The 16,393-nt window shown below is 35.0% G+C and overlaps 1 protein-coding gene across 7 annotated transcripts in view; it reads left to right on the forward strand.

Moving 5' to 3' along the window:
• Positions 1-16,393, forward strand: part of FAM135A (family with sequence similarity 135 member A) — a 120,564-nt gene that overhangs the window by 28,242 nt on the left and 75,929 nt on the right. For 5 of the 7 annotated variants that reach the window (XM_042939138.1, XM_042939142.1, XM_042939139.1 and 2 more), the window contains 5 exons: positions 7,698-7,837; positions 7,949-8,019; positions 9,696-9,869; positions 13,500-13,626; positions 14,552-14,705. In XM_042939138.1, the coding sequence (XP_042795072.1) occupies positions 7,698-7,837; positions 7,949-8,019; positions 9,696-9,869; positions 13,500-13,626; positions 14,552-14,705 (666 nt within the window). Of the gene's footprint in view, positions 1-7,697; positions 7,838-7,948; positions 8,020-9,695; positions 9,870-13,499; positions 13,627-14,551; positions 14,706-16,393 lie in introns of those variants that run through there. The other 2 variants (XM_042939140.1, XM_042939143.1) reach the window with 2 other exon arrangements.

Genomic DNA, 16,393 nt, shown 5'->3' on the forward strand with positions numbered 1-16,393 from the left:
ATAGTGTTTGAATTTGGATTTGTTCTGCCACTCACTCGTAAGTCTTGTTCTGCCACTTATTAGCTTTTGGTCTTAAGCAAATTACTCTGTTTCTCTGAGAATTACCTAATCAGTGGAGGGAAATAATCCCTGTCTTACAGTGTGTTTGTGAAAATTAAATGAGAAAATTAGATACAGGGACCTGGTATAATGTTCAATAAATATTGGTTCCCTTTGTCATGTCCTCTATTTCTACCCTAAATTACCCCAGATGTTAAAAAACTGAAATAAGGTGGACTCTAGGATCTCAGAAACAACTTGATTTAAGGACAGTCATGAAGAAGGAGTTGCCCGTCAATCATATATGTGCCTTTTCTTCCTTAGTTTTCAAGAATTAGCCTTACTAATAACACAGGATAACTGAGTGGTATGGTTTAACCTTTCTATACCTCCTTTGGGTCTTTTCTTCCCCTATGAGACACCTACTTCTTACTAGTGTAAGGGTTCTGTGATATGTAAGAGTGTACTGCATACCTATGTTTAAACTAGTTTATCAGTGTGACATAGAAGACCGAGCACAGGCTTTGGGGCAAACAGCAGTGGCATTTGCTCCTAGATAAATTATTTAAATTATTGGAGCCTTGGTATCTCTAAAATAGATTAGTTCCTGCACTATAAAATTGCCTAAAGGATTAGTAATAATATACATAAAGCACAGTGCCTGGCACATAAGTGCTCTGTAGATGGTAGCTAGTAGTAGTAAAATAAAACAATTACTTTCTTCTTCTTTTTTTACTGGATAAATTTGACATACAATATGTAAAATTAAGGTGTGCCATGTGTTGCTTTGATACATTTGTTTATTATAATGTGATTGTTGTAATATTTATTGACATTATATAATTGTAGCACAATATTGTTGCCTATATTCATTATACTGTACAGTAGATATCTATGGCTTATTTACTACTCCTTACAGGTTTGTATTCTTAAATAACATCAAACTTATTCCCCACCCCCTTATCCCCTGTTAACTACCATTTTACTCTGTTTTTTACGACTTTGAGTTTTTTAGATTCTACAGATAAGTGATAATGCATTATTTTTTTATTTTTCTGACCTATCTCACTTAGCATAATGTGCTCAGGGTCCATGCATCTTGTTGCAAATGGCAAGATAGTCTCCTTTCTAACAGCTGAATAAAATTCCATTGTGTATATATACCCCATCTTTTTTATCCATTCATTCATTGTTTCTGTATCTTGGCTATTGTGAATGCTGCAGTAAACATAGGAATGCATTTATCTCCTTGAAATCTTTTCATTTCCTTTAGATATATACCAGAAATGAAATTGCTGGATGCTATGGCAGATCTTATTTTAATTTTTTAAGGATCCTCCATATTGTTTTCCATAGTGGTCAGGCCAATTTACATTCCCACCAGCAGTGGATAGGGTTTCCCTCTCACCACATTTTTGTTAGCACCTATTGTCTGTTGGCTTCTTGATAATAGCCATTCCAATACATGTAAGGTGATAACTCATTGTGTTGTTGATTAGCATTTCCCTGATGATTGGTGATGTTGAACATCTTGTCATGTACCTATTAGGCATTTTGATGTCATCTTTAGAAAAATTTCTATATAGTTTTTCTATGAGACTGCTATTCATGAGGAGAAAGAAGGGAAATTGCATAAAACTTCAAACAATAATATGTGAGGAAGGTCTTATTACTATATATATATATTTTTTTTCTCTACTTTGATAAAAATTTCACAGCTAGATAAGCATTTGGACTAATAAGAAATCAACCCTGCTTGAACAATAAAAAAATTTTTCCAGTTATTTGTATTTGACCAGAGTTTTTCTAAGGTCATTTATTCTAGATAAAATTTTTTGCGTGTATATGTATTCCTATCTACCACCACCCAGTGCTTTTATACAGGTGATAGCAGTTAAGAACAAATTAATATCAAGAAAAAAGGAAGGTTGGGCCACCTGGGTGGCTCAGTCTGTTAAGCATACAACTCTTGATTTCAGCTCAGGTCATGATCTCACAGTTTGTGGGTTTCAGCCCTGCATCAGGCTCTGCACTGACAGTGCATAGCCTGCTTGGGATTCTGTCTCTCTCCCTCTCTCTCTCCCCCTCCCCCTCTCTCTCTCTATCTCAAAAATAAATAAATAAATAAATAAATAAATAAATAAATAAATAAATAAACATTTTTAAAAAAAGAAAAAAGGGTGGAAATAAGGACTAGCTATCAAAGTAAGGAGGGGTTGTCCCAGTTATGTGCCTTGGCGGTAGTTAATTGGCCACTAGAAATAAAGCTTCAAATATTTTGACATGCTGGTAGATGAACCATCTGTTTCCTCCCTGTTAGTTGTCTCCTTAAGCTTTTCCCAGCTATCAGCTTTTCCTGGCCTTCCTTTGAGAGTCATTGAAATATTTTGACAGTTTTGCTGAGTTGTTAAGATTTTTCATGATTTGACCCTATCCTACATGTCTAACTTTATTTCCTACCATTTCCTTGTGGATTTCTCCCCATGGAACCACTTCCAGTTTCTCACATTTGAAGAGTTCTAACTTACTTCATATTTTGTGCATGTATTTTCCACCTCATTGTCTCCTTTGTCCTAGTTTAGAAGTTTCCTCTGCTATGTTTCATAACACTTTTCTATAAACATCTTTTTAACATCTTATAATTTTTTGTTATTTATTTTATTATAATACAATCAAACATCAAGAATCATAAAAGGAGATTGCTCTTTTTAGAATGAGGAAGATTTGGGGTGCCTGGGTGGCTCAGTCGGTAGAGCGTCCGACTTCGGCTCAGGTCATGATCTCGTGGTCTGTGAGTTCAAGCCCCATGTCGGGCTCTGTGCTGATGGCTCAGAGCCTGGAGCCTGCTTGGGATCCTGTGTCTCCCTCTCTCTGCTCCTCCCCCGCTCATTCTCTGTCTCTCTCTCTCTCCTTCAAAAATAAATTTAAAAAATTAAAAAATTTTTTTTAAATGAGGAAGATTCTGGGGTGCCTAGATGGCTCAGTTGGTTGAGCATCTGACTTCGGCCCCAGTCGTGATCTCACGGTTTGTGGGTTCAAACCCCGCATCAGGCTCTGTGCTGACAGCATGGAGCCTGCTTTGGATTCCATGTCTCCCTCTCTGTCTGCACCTCCCCCACTCACTTTCTCTCCCTCTCAAAAATAAACAAACATTAAGAAAATTAAAAAAATATAATAAAATGAGGAAGGTTTAAATAAATAAATCTTCATTTTATGTCACTAATCCATTACTGTTAATAGTAACTGAATGAGCTCACCAATCATGAATGGAAAACTCAGCAGAGTTAGATCTTTCAATAAACTTGGCATAGCTTATGAAACTTGAGTCCATTTGGCATTATAGCCCTCCATTTTGTTTTCCCTAGATTGAACAGCTTCCTTCTGTCACAACCATTGTCTTTTTACCTGGCTTAAGAGATAGTGATAATTACATTGGCATTTGCTTTGGCCTCCAAAATAGGGAGTTAAGAGATTATCCCATTGTAGTCCAATTACTTGCTTGAATGTTTCTATTCAAACTAGATTGGGAACTCTGAAAACAAGGGCAGGGTTCTTATTTATGTTCATATCTCTTAGTTCCCGATACTTTAGAAGCTTAATAAATTATGGTTGAATGAATGCTCACTTGTTCACAAAATAAATAACAGATATCAGTACTAGCTGTTTAAGCGAAGGGAATATAAATGTGAAAGATAATGATAGGAATAAAATATAAAACATAAATTATCACAACTTAATGTAAGTACTCATAGGCCTCTATCACAGGTCTCTAAAAGTGTAGATCAGATGTTTGGGTTAGCAGATAACTGACAGGCAAAGTGACAATAGAGTTCTTTCAACAAGAAATTAGGGCACTAAATTAAGTTTGATGAAAGTTCAAGTATTCAATAAATACATGCTAAGGGCTTATTATGTGTAAGACATAGTGCTCACTCCTAAATTATAACAATGAAAATGATATATGTGGTCCTGACCTCATTGATGGAAGTTATCATCTAGTAAAGATTAAAAAGCACAGAGTGTTTCACATTCAAGACAAGAAAAGAACTATACACATATGTTTGGGTCTTTTTGTTTCTAAGGCTCTTCGGTAATAGCAATATAAAACACAAAAAAGGAATAGTAAAATATTTCAATAAGTTTTTGCAGGCAGAAAACAGAAGTGAGAGCTGAACTGCTTTTTAAGGACACCTTCCCCTAGGGATTTCAGGAAGGTACAGCAGGTGAAGGGAAATAAGGGGTGGGCCTGAAATCAGAGATGAATTAAAGGTCTGTAATCAGGTCAGCTGTTATAGTTGGGCACCCCAAACCCAACTGCAGTATGTCAGGAAGATTAGTGTTTACGTTAGGATAAAAACGTGGGGACTTTTCTCTAAGTAAATTGCCATGAGATATTAACATATTAATGCTTCAGAGTAAAGCACATTCTTTTTTGCGTGTGTTAAAAATCTACTCTCAACAGACTTTACAGTCTATAGTACAGTGTTGCTATAATTTAGGAGTGCACATTGTTGTACAGCAGAGTTCGAGAACTTTTTAACTTTGCATGACTGAAACTCTGTACCACTGAATAGCAGTTCCTCATTTCTCCCTCCCCGCGGCCCCTAGCAACCACTATTCTACTTTCTTTGATGAGTTTGACCATTTTAGATAGCACATATAAATAGAATCATGCAGCGTTTGGCCTGTTTCACTTAGCTTAAGTCGTCATGGTCTATCCATATGTTGCTGCATATTATAGGATTTCCTTTTATTAAGGTTGAAAATATTCTATTGTATAAATCATTTTCTTTACCCATTCACCTGCTTACGGACAGGTTATTTCTACCACTTAGCTATTGTGAATAATGCGGCAGTGAATTATGGAAGTGCAGATATATCTTCAAGATCCTGTTTTCAATTCTTTGGGATAAATAGCAGAAGTATAATTGCTGGATCATATGATAGTTCTATTTTTAATTTTTTGAGGAACCTTCATTCTGTCTCCAGTAGTGGCAACACCATTTTACATTCTCACCAATAGTGTACAAGTGTTCCAGTTTCTCCACAAGTGCTGACCCTATACATAATACCACTATATGGAGTAAGAAGAATGTGAGACATGGACCTTGACTTCAAGAAGTTTATATTCCTTCTCTTCAGATTCTCTCCCTTTCCATCTTCATTTGACTCTTTTTTATGGTATTGTCAAATACCATTGTCAATAGGGTCTTTCCTGAGATCACAGACGAGGTTCACCCTCATAAGATAACATAGCACTCTATTTCTGTCATACTCAGTACAGACGTAATTTACAGAATTCGAGGAGGGCAGGGAAAGTGGGTTTTTTTTTTTCCTTTGGTTTGGTGTACTTAACTTGAAACAATGTATGTCACAGAGTAACTGTACAACACATATTTAGAATTTTTATGAAAAGTATCATACATTTTTGAAGATCATATAAAACATTATTTTATTACATAATAAAATGAATACCCAAATACTCATTCCTTCATTTAAGAAATAGAACATAGTTGGGGTGCCTGGGTAGCTCAGTCGGTTGAGTATCTGACTTCGGCTCAGGTCATGATCTCATGGTTTGTAAGTTTGAGCCTCACATCGGGCTCTGTGCTGACAGCTCAGAGCCTGGAGCCTGCTTTGCATCCTGTGTCTCCCTCTCTCTCTGCCCTCCACTGCTCATGCTTTCTCGCTCTCATAAATAAATAAAAACATTAAAAAAGAAAAAAAGAAATAGAACATTACTACTACCATAAAAACCTCCTGTATACCCCACCTCATTTTTGTGTTAATCATTCTTTTTGCTTTCTGTATAGTTTTATCACCTGTGAATGTCATCCAAGTATATATCTGGTTGAGTTTGGAGAAACTGAATAGTAAGCACAAGCCTAGTTGTGTAAGAAAGCTGTAGTATCACTACTGTTAAAAGAAGTCTCCCAGAGAAAAAGCTGAATGAAGTCTCTGGGTCATAGTACGCTTCTGTATACTAAAAAGTTTTAAGACCCCTTTTTGGGGGAAGTTAGCCAACAAGGTCAGGAGTGAATCATGTGAAATTTAGATCTCATCATAGTGCTTCTGGTAAGTTTGTAATATGATGAGGTATTAGATAACAAACACATTGAGTAGGCTGATTTGCCTCTAAACTTAACATTCAACTTTTCTTCCTCCAAGGGAATGGGTCAAAGCAGAAACCTTCTGTTCAGTGAAAAGACTGCCCTCTTATGATCTAGGCAATAGGGCAGAAACTTCCATCAGTGTGCCCTCAGATAAATTGAGCAGTGAAAAGAATCTGGTCAAGCTTTTAATCTGTTCTTAAGTTAAAAAATGATACCATGGCAGCAAGAATCTTTCATATGACAGACCTCAAAATATCTATTTGGTGAGGCACACTAATCCAGTATTTATTAGCCACGTTCTAGAACTAAGGCAGAAGAAGGGCTCTTAGTGCCTCACCCTAAGTCATCCCTTCACTAGGTTTGCCCTTTTCATCCTACACAGGTTCTGACCTCAGGCCACCACTCCATTTGGATACCTTCTTATTCCATTTGAACTCTGGTGTCCCACTCTAGGCTCCCTGCTGTGCAGAGATACCCACCTTGTTGAAATGTTTAGATTCCACCTTGTTGGAATGACCTGACACCAACAACCTGGACAGAGGTAGAACAAACTTGACATGTAAAGGGCATGGTCTTCCATGAGACCGATCTTACTTCAGACATAAGGTGCCACTTAAAAGGGTCCACTGGCTACCCTCATTTCTGATTAGATAGCAACAAATTTGGGGTTCCCATTACACTTCAGGTGTGATAATTCACTGAAACAACGCACAGAACTCAGGAAGGCACTCTACTTATTATTATAGTTTTATTATAGCAAAGGGATACATATCAGAGCCGGCCAAAAGAAGAGGTGCATAGGGCAAGGTCTGAAAGGGTTCCAGATTTGTAAAGCTTCTTTGTTCTCTCTGCAAGGAGTCAGGACATATTACCCTCCCAGAAAGTTTGCATGTGACAATATGTAGAATATTGCCAATCAGGAAAGCCCACCTGATTGAATCATTGCTCAGTCTTCAGCCCCCTTCCCCTCACTGGAGGTTGAGCTTAAACCATGTGGGTCAGTCGCCAACTCTGTAGTCACGTAGTTGATCTTGTGTGGCCAACCTCCATCCTGAGTCATCTCCTTACCATTATTTGGGCCTACCATGAATAACTCGTCACTGGGAAATTCTAAGGATTTAGAGGCCACTTACAAGGAATTGGGACAAAAGCCAAACTCTTTATTCCAAGGATTTAGAGGTTGCCACCCAGCAACCAGGACAATGGCCAATCAAATTCTTCACTATGCATCTATAGAAAACTAAATTGCTTCCTTCTGCGTGTACAGATCAATTGTTCCTTTTAAAAGAATCTACCTTGAGATTCCTCATTTACCTTCTCAGATTAAGATAAGTTGTACAAAAATTTTATGATGGTTATAATGTACTTATTTATTCATTTTTTTACATAGAAAGTAGTAAACTTTCAGAAATGTTCTAATACTGCTATGTAAAATGGTAATGGTACTGGAGTAATACAGTAAAACTTACGGTATTTTAAAGTATTAATTTACTTGTATTGTGTTTTTACTTTTTACCTGTCAGTTACATATCTTATCTGTTTTAGGTATGACTTTAGCCTTTCCAGCTTCAGTTCATGATTCTCTGATTTGCAGTAAAACATTTCAAATTCTATATAAAAATGAGGAAGTTGTTTTAAATGATGTCATGATCTTCAAAGTTAAAATGTTGTTGGATGAAAAAAAGGTAAACATCTCTTCATATATATTTAGATAAATATTTTTTATAGAGCCTCAAGGCTTATTTCTAACTTTGTGTAAGTATTCAAAAATATCTTACATTGTAATTTCTCTTGAGATTGAAGAAACCCTTGAAGAAATGAATTTTCTGTTATCTTTGGATCTACACTTCACAGATGGAGATTATTCGTAAGTAGACTAATCAAACAATTAAAAATCTTTCGTTTCTCATAACTGGTATCTATTCTCCATTTTGTTAGAAATCTAGCCTGTCCCTTTCTTGTTTATTTAAACTACTTCTGTCTAGATACCATATGTTTTCACTCATAGATGGATCTTGAGAAACTTAACAGAAGACCATGGGGGAGCACAAGGGGAAAAAAACAGTTACAGAGAGGGAGGGAGGCAAACTATAAGAGACTCTTGGATACTGAGAACAAACTGAGGGTTGATGGAGGGTGGGGGGAGAGAGGAAAGTGGGTGATGAGCATTGAGGAGGGCACTTGTTGGGATGAGCACTGGGTGTTATATGGAAACCAATTTGTCAATAAATTATATTAAAAGATAAAATTAAATAAACTACTTCTGTCTAACTGGAACAGTTTCATGAGAGTGGTTACACATACTCTTTTGTACCCATGTCAATTCTGTGTGCCCCAGGTAGCAAATCAGACAAGTTGAAGAAATACGATACAATTTCCTAGACTCTAGAAACTCCACTGATAATACCACTACTATGAGACATTTAAATGTAACTGAACTCTCTTTCACTATATCACTGACCATCTTAGTGGCATGAGTGATGCCATGTTTAGGCGGGACTCTTGATATGTAGAGTGTTATCAAGACTGATGACTCTTATACTTTGCAGTTATTTCTAGTTCAGTAATTCCTAGAGCCCTTGAGGAAGTTTTAGGACTGGCTACTCTGAACTTGTTCGCACATGTGGACATTCAGTCATATATGTTAGGGACACGTGCTTGTATTCATTTAAAACAAGAATCAGAGATTTGTTTAGCAATTTTATCTTTTGCAGTTTTTTTTTCTCATTTCAAACATACTTGTAGAAATACTTTTTAAAAATTGTACATACATTTAGACTCTTGTAGGAAAAATGGCTAAGCAGTCACATCCTGAAAAGTCTACTTGAGATGTCCTCTTTACTATCAGGGAGGAATAAGAATTTTTGATGTGGCAGCTACTGCTCCTCTATAATACTTGTTTATTACAAAGAATTCCTTAAGGGATTATTTTCAAACCAACTCAGAATTTTATAAATAAAATGAAATGAGTAAGTAGTTTAACTATAGGTAGTTATAACATATGTATGGGTTAAAATACACACACACACACAAACTCATTGGGAATCATTCTCATGGCATTGTTTTAATTTTTTATATGTAGAAATCTGACAGACTAAATATTTATAATAAAATATCTACCAATTGCTTACTTTCAAGCATCACTTAATAACAAAATTTCGTATAATAAAAGTAATTTTAACTGTCTTTTGGGATTTATTATTATAGGATTTGACTTCTGTTATACTGCAACCTTATAATGAACAGTATACCCTAGGGAGTAAAATTTAGTGTAAGGTAAGAGTACTTCTTAGTCTGTCAAAAAGGATTCATTTTATAGGAACATTAGTAAAACAACAACAACAACAAAAAAAAAACCAGTCTATATCATGGACTGGTAGAAAACTAAAGGTAAGATCTGGTTATTATTACTAGATTTAACATTTCTGTCTAATGAGATGTGATGCTTTAAAAATTATTCTGAGTTTTTAAAAAGTAATTAATTAAATATTAGCCTTTACTTTATTATGCCATACTTATATGCAAATGTGTTGCTTTTTATAGGGCAGACGACCTGAACGCCTTGCAGCTAATAAGTAGCCGAACACTGAAGCTGCACTTTAGCCTCCATAGAGGCCTTCATCATCATGTTAATGTTATGTTTGATTATTTCCACCTCTCTGTTGTGTCTGTTACAGTCCACGCATCATTGGTTGCGCTGCACCAGCCACTAATAAGGTAAATTTAACCAATACCCTGGTCCTAATTAATGTAGTATCTTTTATTTTATAGTGAAAACATACACATTGATAAAGTTAATTAGGAATTTCTAAACTTATAATTATTAAGTACTTTCATTTTATACTAAAGTTATAAAATAATAACATTTAAGAGCATGGGAATATTAGATTGATAACTCTTTTAATGCAGAAGTATGGAACAATCTTTGTCAAATAAACTGATCAAGAAAACCAGTGCAGTCTGGAAATAATCATACAGCATTGTTTAGTCTGTACCTGTGTTTTTGTTTTTTAAATGTTTATTTTTGAGAGAAAGAGAGAGTGTGTGGGGGTGGGGGGGAGAGAAAGAGAAAGAGTTGGGGAGAGAGGATGACAGCCTGATGCGTGGCTTGAACTCACGAATCGTAAGATCATGACCTGAGCCAAAGTTGGATACTTAACCTGCTGAGCCACCCAGGTGCCCTTGTACCTGTGTTTTTTGTTTATTTTTTTTTTAACGTTTATTTATTTTTGAGACAGAGAGAGACAGAGCATGAACGGGGGAGGGTCAGAGAGAGAGGCAGACACAGAATCTGAAACAGGCTCCAGGCTCTGAGCTGTCAGCACAGAGCCTGACGCTGGGCTCGAACTCACGGACCGCGAGATCATGACCTGAGCCGAAGTCGGACGCTCAACTGACTGAGCCACCCAGGTGCCCCGTACCTGTGTTTTTAAGCAGTGCTGTACTATATTCATTCTCTGGAAAAGTATATTCATTTTTTTCTTCTTTTTTTGGCCTCGTCTCTGGATCAGCTAATTCTTTCTTAAATCTGTTGCTATATAATAATTCTTGTTTTCCAAGTCATTAATCAATTTTATGGATCTTTACTAATAAGCTTTTAAACTGTATCATGTACCATTTTCTCCTAAAGGTACATGATATTCTGGATTATAATAAATGCATTGAGATAATTATTTATTTCTGCCCACTTCCATAGAGAGATGAATTGTTTTTCATTATGTAAGAATACATGTCAAGCTTTTCAGTTTTTTACAATAAAACATTGTCCTTTTGTGGTATGGGCAACAGATAGACACTTAAAATCAGTAACTTACATGAAAAAGACTCCAAATTGATTTGATTTCTGAACTGTCTACTTTACAATTTCTGTCACAAATCTGATCCCAACAACTGATACTTAGGATGGTGCTTCAGGAATGTGATGTTAAGCTGATTTGTCAGAAAAACTAAGTAGGGGGCAGGGGCGCTTGTGTGGCTCAGTTGGTTAAGCATCTGACTCTTGGTTTGCACTCAAGTCATGATCTCATGGTTTGTGGGATTGAGCCCTGCATTAGGCTCTGTGCTGACAGCTCAGGAAGAAGTCTTTTTCCTAATGACTTGCTTTGCTTTCCTTATACCTGTAACTAGTTGTTTTATTATCTTTTTTTTTAACTCTTAGGACTTTGAGAGCTTGTTCTCGGTTGCTATAACTTTTGTAAACAGGAAAGTGTTCCTATTATATAATTTTATTGTAAACTTTTTCAAAAAATTTTTAGATATTGATTGAATAAATTAATATGTAATAACATGAAAGGTAAATGAAATTTCTTTGATAAGAAAGTGCTTCTTTTGAAATATGACTTTGAAATGAATAGTATACAATATTTTTAATGAATTACATGTTAGGTTTTAATGCTAAAAGTTTATTTATAAAATATATTTCTGTAGTTTTCTGAATCTCTTGTTACTGTAATTTCAATAATCTCTAACTAAAATATTTCAGCCATTTTTTTTCTTTAGAATATTGGCTTAATTTCTCTTCTGAGAAATATACAAACAATTTATAGAGGTTAGCTCATCTTATTGATGTTGCTTCCTAAGGCCCCAAATAATTTACATCACTAATCCTAGTGAGTTAAATGTGTGCTTCCTCTTGCAATGCAGCAGTTTTTGCCACAGACTAGTAGGAGAAAGAGGCAGCTCATCTCCTAGAGACCGTCCACTGGAAGAAGACATTTTTGGCTCAGAATTAGAAGCCAAGAGGATTAGCTGTTGGCTCTGGTTAGTGACTGGAAAAGAAAATGAGATGCCACAACAGCTGAGGTTGCTGTTCTTTTATTTAGCTGCCGTGGGCCTTGATCTCCCCTCTGTTGTGGCTAGAACTTTGCCATGAAAGATGCAGCACCTTTTGCTGCCTTTTTCCTTTCCTGGAACTGAGAAGGGAAGCAAGGAAGGGGTAAAGAAAAGCTTATTGCTGGTGCATGCCAGTAGAGGGGTCACGTTAAGGGTAACATTCCTCACTATGCTTTGACAAGTTTTTTCTGAGGTTTTATTAAATGGCTTTTTTCTCCTCTAAACAAAATGAAACAATATTTTACAAATATCATCTTTTTAAATGTTATTTTTATTTAAAATAATTTCTATGATCAACACAACTACAGACATTAAATCAATTACTTATAATAAGTGGGGTTAGGATTTCTTTCTTTGCTTGTTTTTTACATAATCTGTTTTTAGATTTTTTTTTTTTAAGTTTATTCATTTTTGAGAGAGAGAGACAGAGCATGAGCAGGGGAGGGGCAGAGAAAGAGAGGGAGACACAAAATCCAAAACAGGCTCCAGGCTCTGAGCTGTCATCACAGAGCCCGATGTGGGGCTCAAACTCACGAACCATGAGATCATGACCTGAGCTGAAGTCCAACGCTTAACTGACTAAGCCACCTAGGTGCCCCTACGTAATGTTTTTATATGTGAACTTTTCTAGTATAACTTCTATGACTCAGTTCTGAAAAACACATTGTGGCAAATGTAAGTTACCATTGACTTGCAACTCCCTTCTTTGCTGGGATGTGGATATTTAATTTTTGCAAAGCAAATTGATTTTGCAAATGAAGACTGCTTTCTGCTTATGGCAGAATTGACTTTCATTCCTGTCTTTTCCGTTTTGCCAAACTGTCAAACAGTCCAAATGCTTTGGGCTACTTATAATTAACCAATACTTTATCTCAAAATTGTATATGACTTTAAACATTCAAATAGAATATGCCTTTTACTGTATAGAATTTATGGTATATTAAATGTAATGTTAATATTAACAATAGTTCATATATGATTGAGGCAGTACCTTGAACTTAATTGCCTTGAACTTGTTGTCTTAATAGGGTTCATAGGCTTATCGTAAAGAGAAAGGAAATACCTTGTTTTTGCTAAATAGAGGCAACAAATAGATTTAGTAGCTTTTCTTTTTCTATATTTAAGTGGGAAGCTATTTCTATAAGTAGAATCCATATTTGATTAACTTTATGAACTTGGTACCAGTTCTGACAGATTAGTATTTCCAAATTAAAGCTTGATCCTCATTTGTCATTTAACTACTTGGATTCCACACTGTTTTTATTTTTAGAATCCTTTGAGACTTCCTAAAACCCAGTTATGGAGACGTTATCTCAGGCATCTAGTCTTGATTTTTTATATATTCTTTGTCTTTTCATAAATGATTTCAGTTATTAAAGGAAATTTTTCAAAATACTTTAGAAATTATAACTTTGCAAAACCCTTGCTCTTTATTTTTATAAGATTTTCTTTTGTAAGTATTCAACATTCAAATAGGCTATTAGGACAATAATAATGTAATAATTATTTCTCCAGCTTTCCTCGCCCTGTGAAGACAACTTGGCTAAATAGAAATGCACCAGCACAAAACAAAGATTCTGTGATTCCTACTCTTGAAAGTGTGGTCTTTGGTATAAACTACACAAAACAGTTATCACCAGACGTAAGAATTGAAATACTTATGCATCCTTTTTTCCTCTTATTTTAAATGAAGTGTTTTTTAACTGTTGTATCTGTGAATGTGATGTTTATGTTATTAATTATTTGAACTCAGTAATTTACAGATCTAGTTGAATATGATCTTAACAAATTGGTTGGTTCCAGTTGTTAATTGTGAAAACTAACCTGATACTTAACGATTAACCAGATTTAATGGATAAAGATCTTTGACAATGCCTTTTTTAACTTGTTACTATCACCTCTTTCTCCCTTAACAGAACTGGTAAAATGATTCCAAAGGAGCTTGTAAAGAACAGTTGCCAGAGTTGAGACTCAGCTTGCAATAGTATAAGTACAACCAATATTTCCTTAAAAGGAAAGGGACTTATACTATAGAAGCAGAGTATCTGTCCTGCAGTGCAAATGTAATTTGAATCTCCAATTTTCAAAAACCATAATTTAATCTGCTTGTTTTAAAAGCCCACTGTAGGGGCGCCTGGGTGGCGCAGTCGGTTAAGCGTCCGACTTCAGCCAGGTCACGATCTCGCGGTCCGTGAGTTCGAGCCCCGCGTCAGGCTCTGGGCTGATGGCTCGGAGCCTGGAGCCTGTTTCCGATTCTGTGTCTCCCTCTCTCTCTGCCCCTCCCCCGTTCATGCTCTGTCTCTCTCTGTCCCAAAAATAAATAAAAAATGTTGAAAAAAAAAATTAAAAAAAAAAAAAAAAGCCCACTGTAATTTAAATTACTAGAGTCACATTTTATATGTTTCAATTACTTGTATGAACAGAAGCAATTCTCTAAAATATTACTGAATTTTTATGGTTTAGAATAGTTAGTAAATGTTTAGAATTTTTCCTTTATTATTCGAAGTTTTAAGTGTAGTATTTTTTGGTTACTAATACTGTATATCCCAAATCTATTCTTTGTTTAGGGTTGCAGCTTCATCATTGCAGACTCCTTCCTACATCATGCGTATCATTTCCATTATACACTTTGTGCCACTTTGCTGCTAGCCTTCAAAGGATTGCACAGCTACTTCATTACGGTAACAGAAGAGATTCCCTCTTGTCAGAAACTAGAACTGGGTATGTTAAAAGTAGCCAGACCTAATCTATAGTTGAAGTCTTCTCTTCATTCTCATTTTGCTAGTTATCAGCTTTGCCATAGCTTTTCTTTACTAAAACTACAGTGTTTATATGCTTCACTTCTACTTCTTTCTCAATTCCATCTTTTTTGACCCTTGATATTACTTTCTGCAACTTAAAAATGCTTTTTATGCTATTAAGAAATAACTTCTTGGTTCTAAGTTTAAAATGAGTCTTTTGATAGATTTTTAAAAAAATATATGTCAGTACACCATTCCTATTAAAATATAACCAGAAAACATACTAGATAGCAAATGTTATAATTCTCTACAAAATCATGGGGAGATGAGCTAAATCTGTACTTCCAAATATTTAAGTCTAAGCAGATTGTAGGTGCTTGGATCATTTTTATATACATTTGGTTCTAAGTGATCTCAGATCTTATTTCTTTTAATTCAGAGAATAATAATGTTACTCAGTTTTAACATTCTGAAATTTATTTAAATCATTAAAATAATCAATCTTGGTTTTAGTCCAGCAGTAATATCTGCATATATGTTACAGTACACAATAAAAAATGATCTTGTCTTGATTTTGCATACCATTTGTAGAATGGTATACAGAATGCTTTTGCACATATTTCACAGAAGATAAATTTTGGAGATTAGCAAAAATAGGTTTTTATTCAGACCTTTTATGTTAGCTTAATAAGCTTTTCTTTTCAAACATCAGCTAATAGTTCATCATAATAAGCACATTTTAAAATTCTCAGAATAAATTAATTTTATCATTATATACTTGAATAAATCAAGAATTACTTTTAAATTTTACTTAATCAGTTTTCTTTGTTTATTTGTTTCTCAAGGATCTCAGTCTTTTAACAGTATTGAGGCATTCTTAAAAATAGTCACTGTTATTGAAAATAATTCTTGGGTTTGAGACTAGTTAGCCTATTATTATAATTGCCTATTTGGGGATATAAAAGAATTGTAAGAACATGTAATGATTTGTATGTCACTTAAATTCAGCTGTGAGAAAATGCTGATATTGTGCCACTGCCTATCAGCAATTACTCCAGTGGATTTGATTAACAGATATCACTCAGTTGACTACTTAGAATACTTAATTCAAGGATCCCAATGTATATACAGATGTACAAACAATAGGAAAATTTATTCTTTTTTGTTCATGTATTCTTTCCCAAGACAAAAATGGTAGAAACATTTTGATTACTCTCTCTGAAATACTCTTTTTCCTTGCTATTTTGTGTATTTAGAATCCTTCTGTTTCTCTTAGGAAAATCTTGTAGGAAACCACTGCCTCAAAAGTCAACTTTTTTAAATGTTCTCTTTTGAACATGTAAGAAATGTTTGTAGAATAGAACTAATCTAGACTATCACTATCCTCAATTCATGGAACAATGATGCTCATATATTTTTTAATTTGATTTTTTTGGAACTCCAGCACATTTTCTTAGAATCACATTATAAATTTTGGTTAATGACCAAAGTACAAAATTATTAAATTACAACATTGATGAAGGACAATACCAAGTGCCTGAAAAATAGAATTCTAAAAAGAAGCAGTGTGAAACTTAGAAGCCATGAATAATGGTATTTCTACAAGAAAAATCTGTTAGTAGTTTGGATGTTGAATGGTGTAGTAGAATTCATAGAGGCATTATCTTG

This window comes from Panthera leo, chromosome B2 (genome assembly GCF_018350215.1).
Source record: "Panthera leo isolate Ple1 chromosome B2, P.leo_Ple1_pat1.1, whole genome shotgun sequence".
Classification (NCBI taxonomy): domain Eukaryota; kingdom Metazoa; phylum Chordata; class Mammalia; order Carnivora; family Felidae; genus Panthera; species Panthera leo.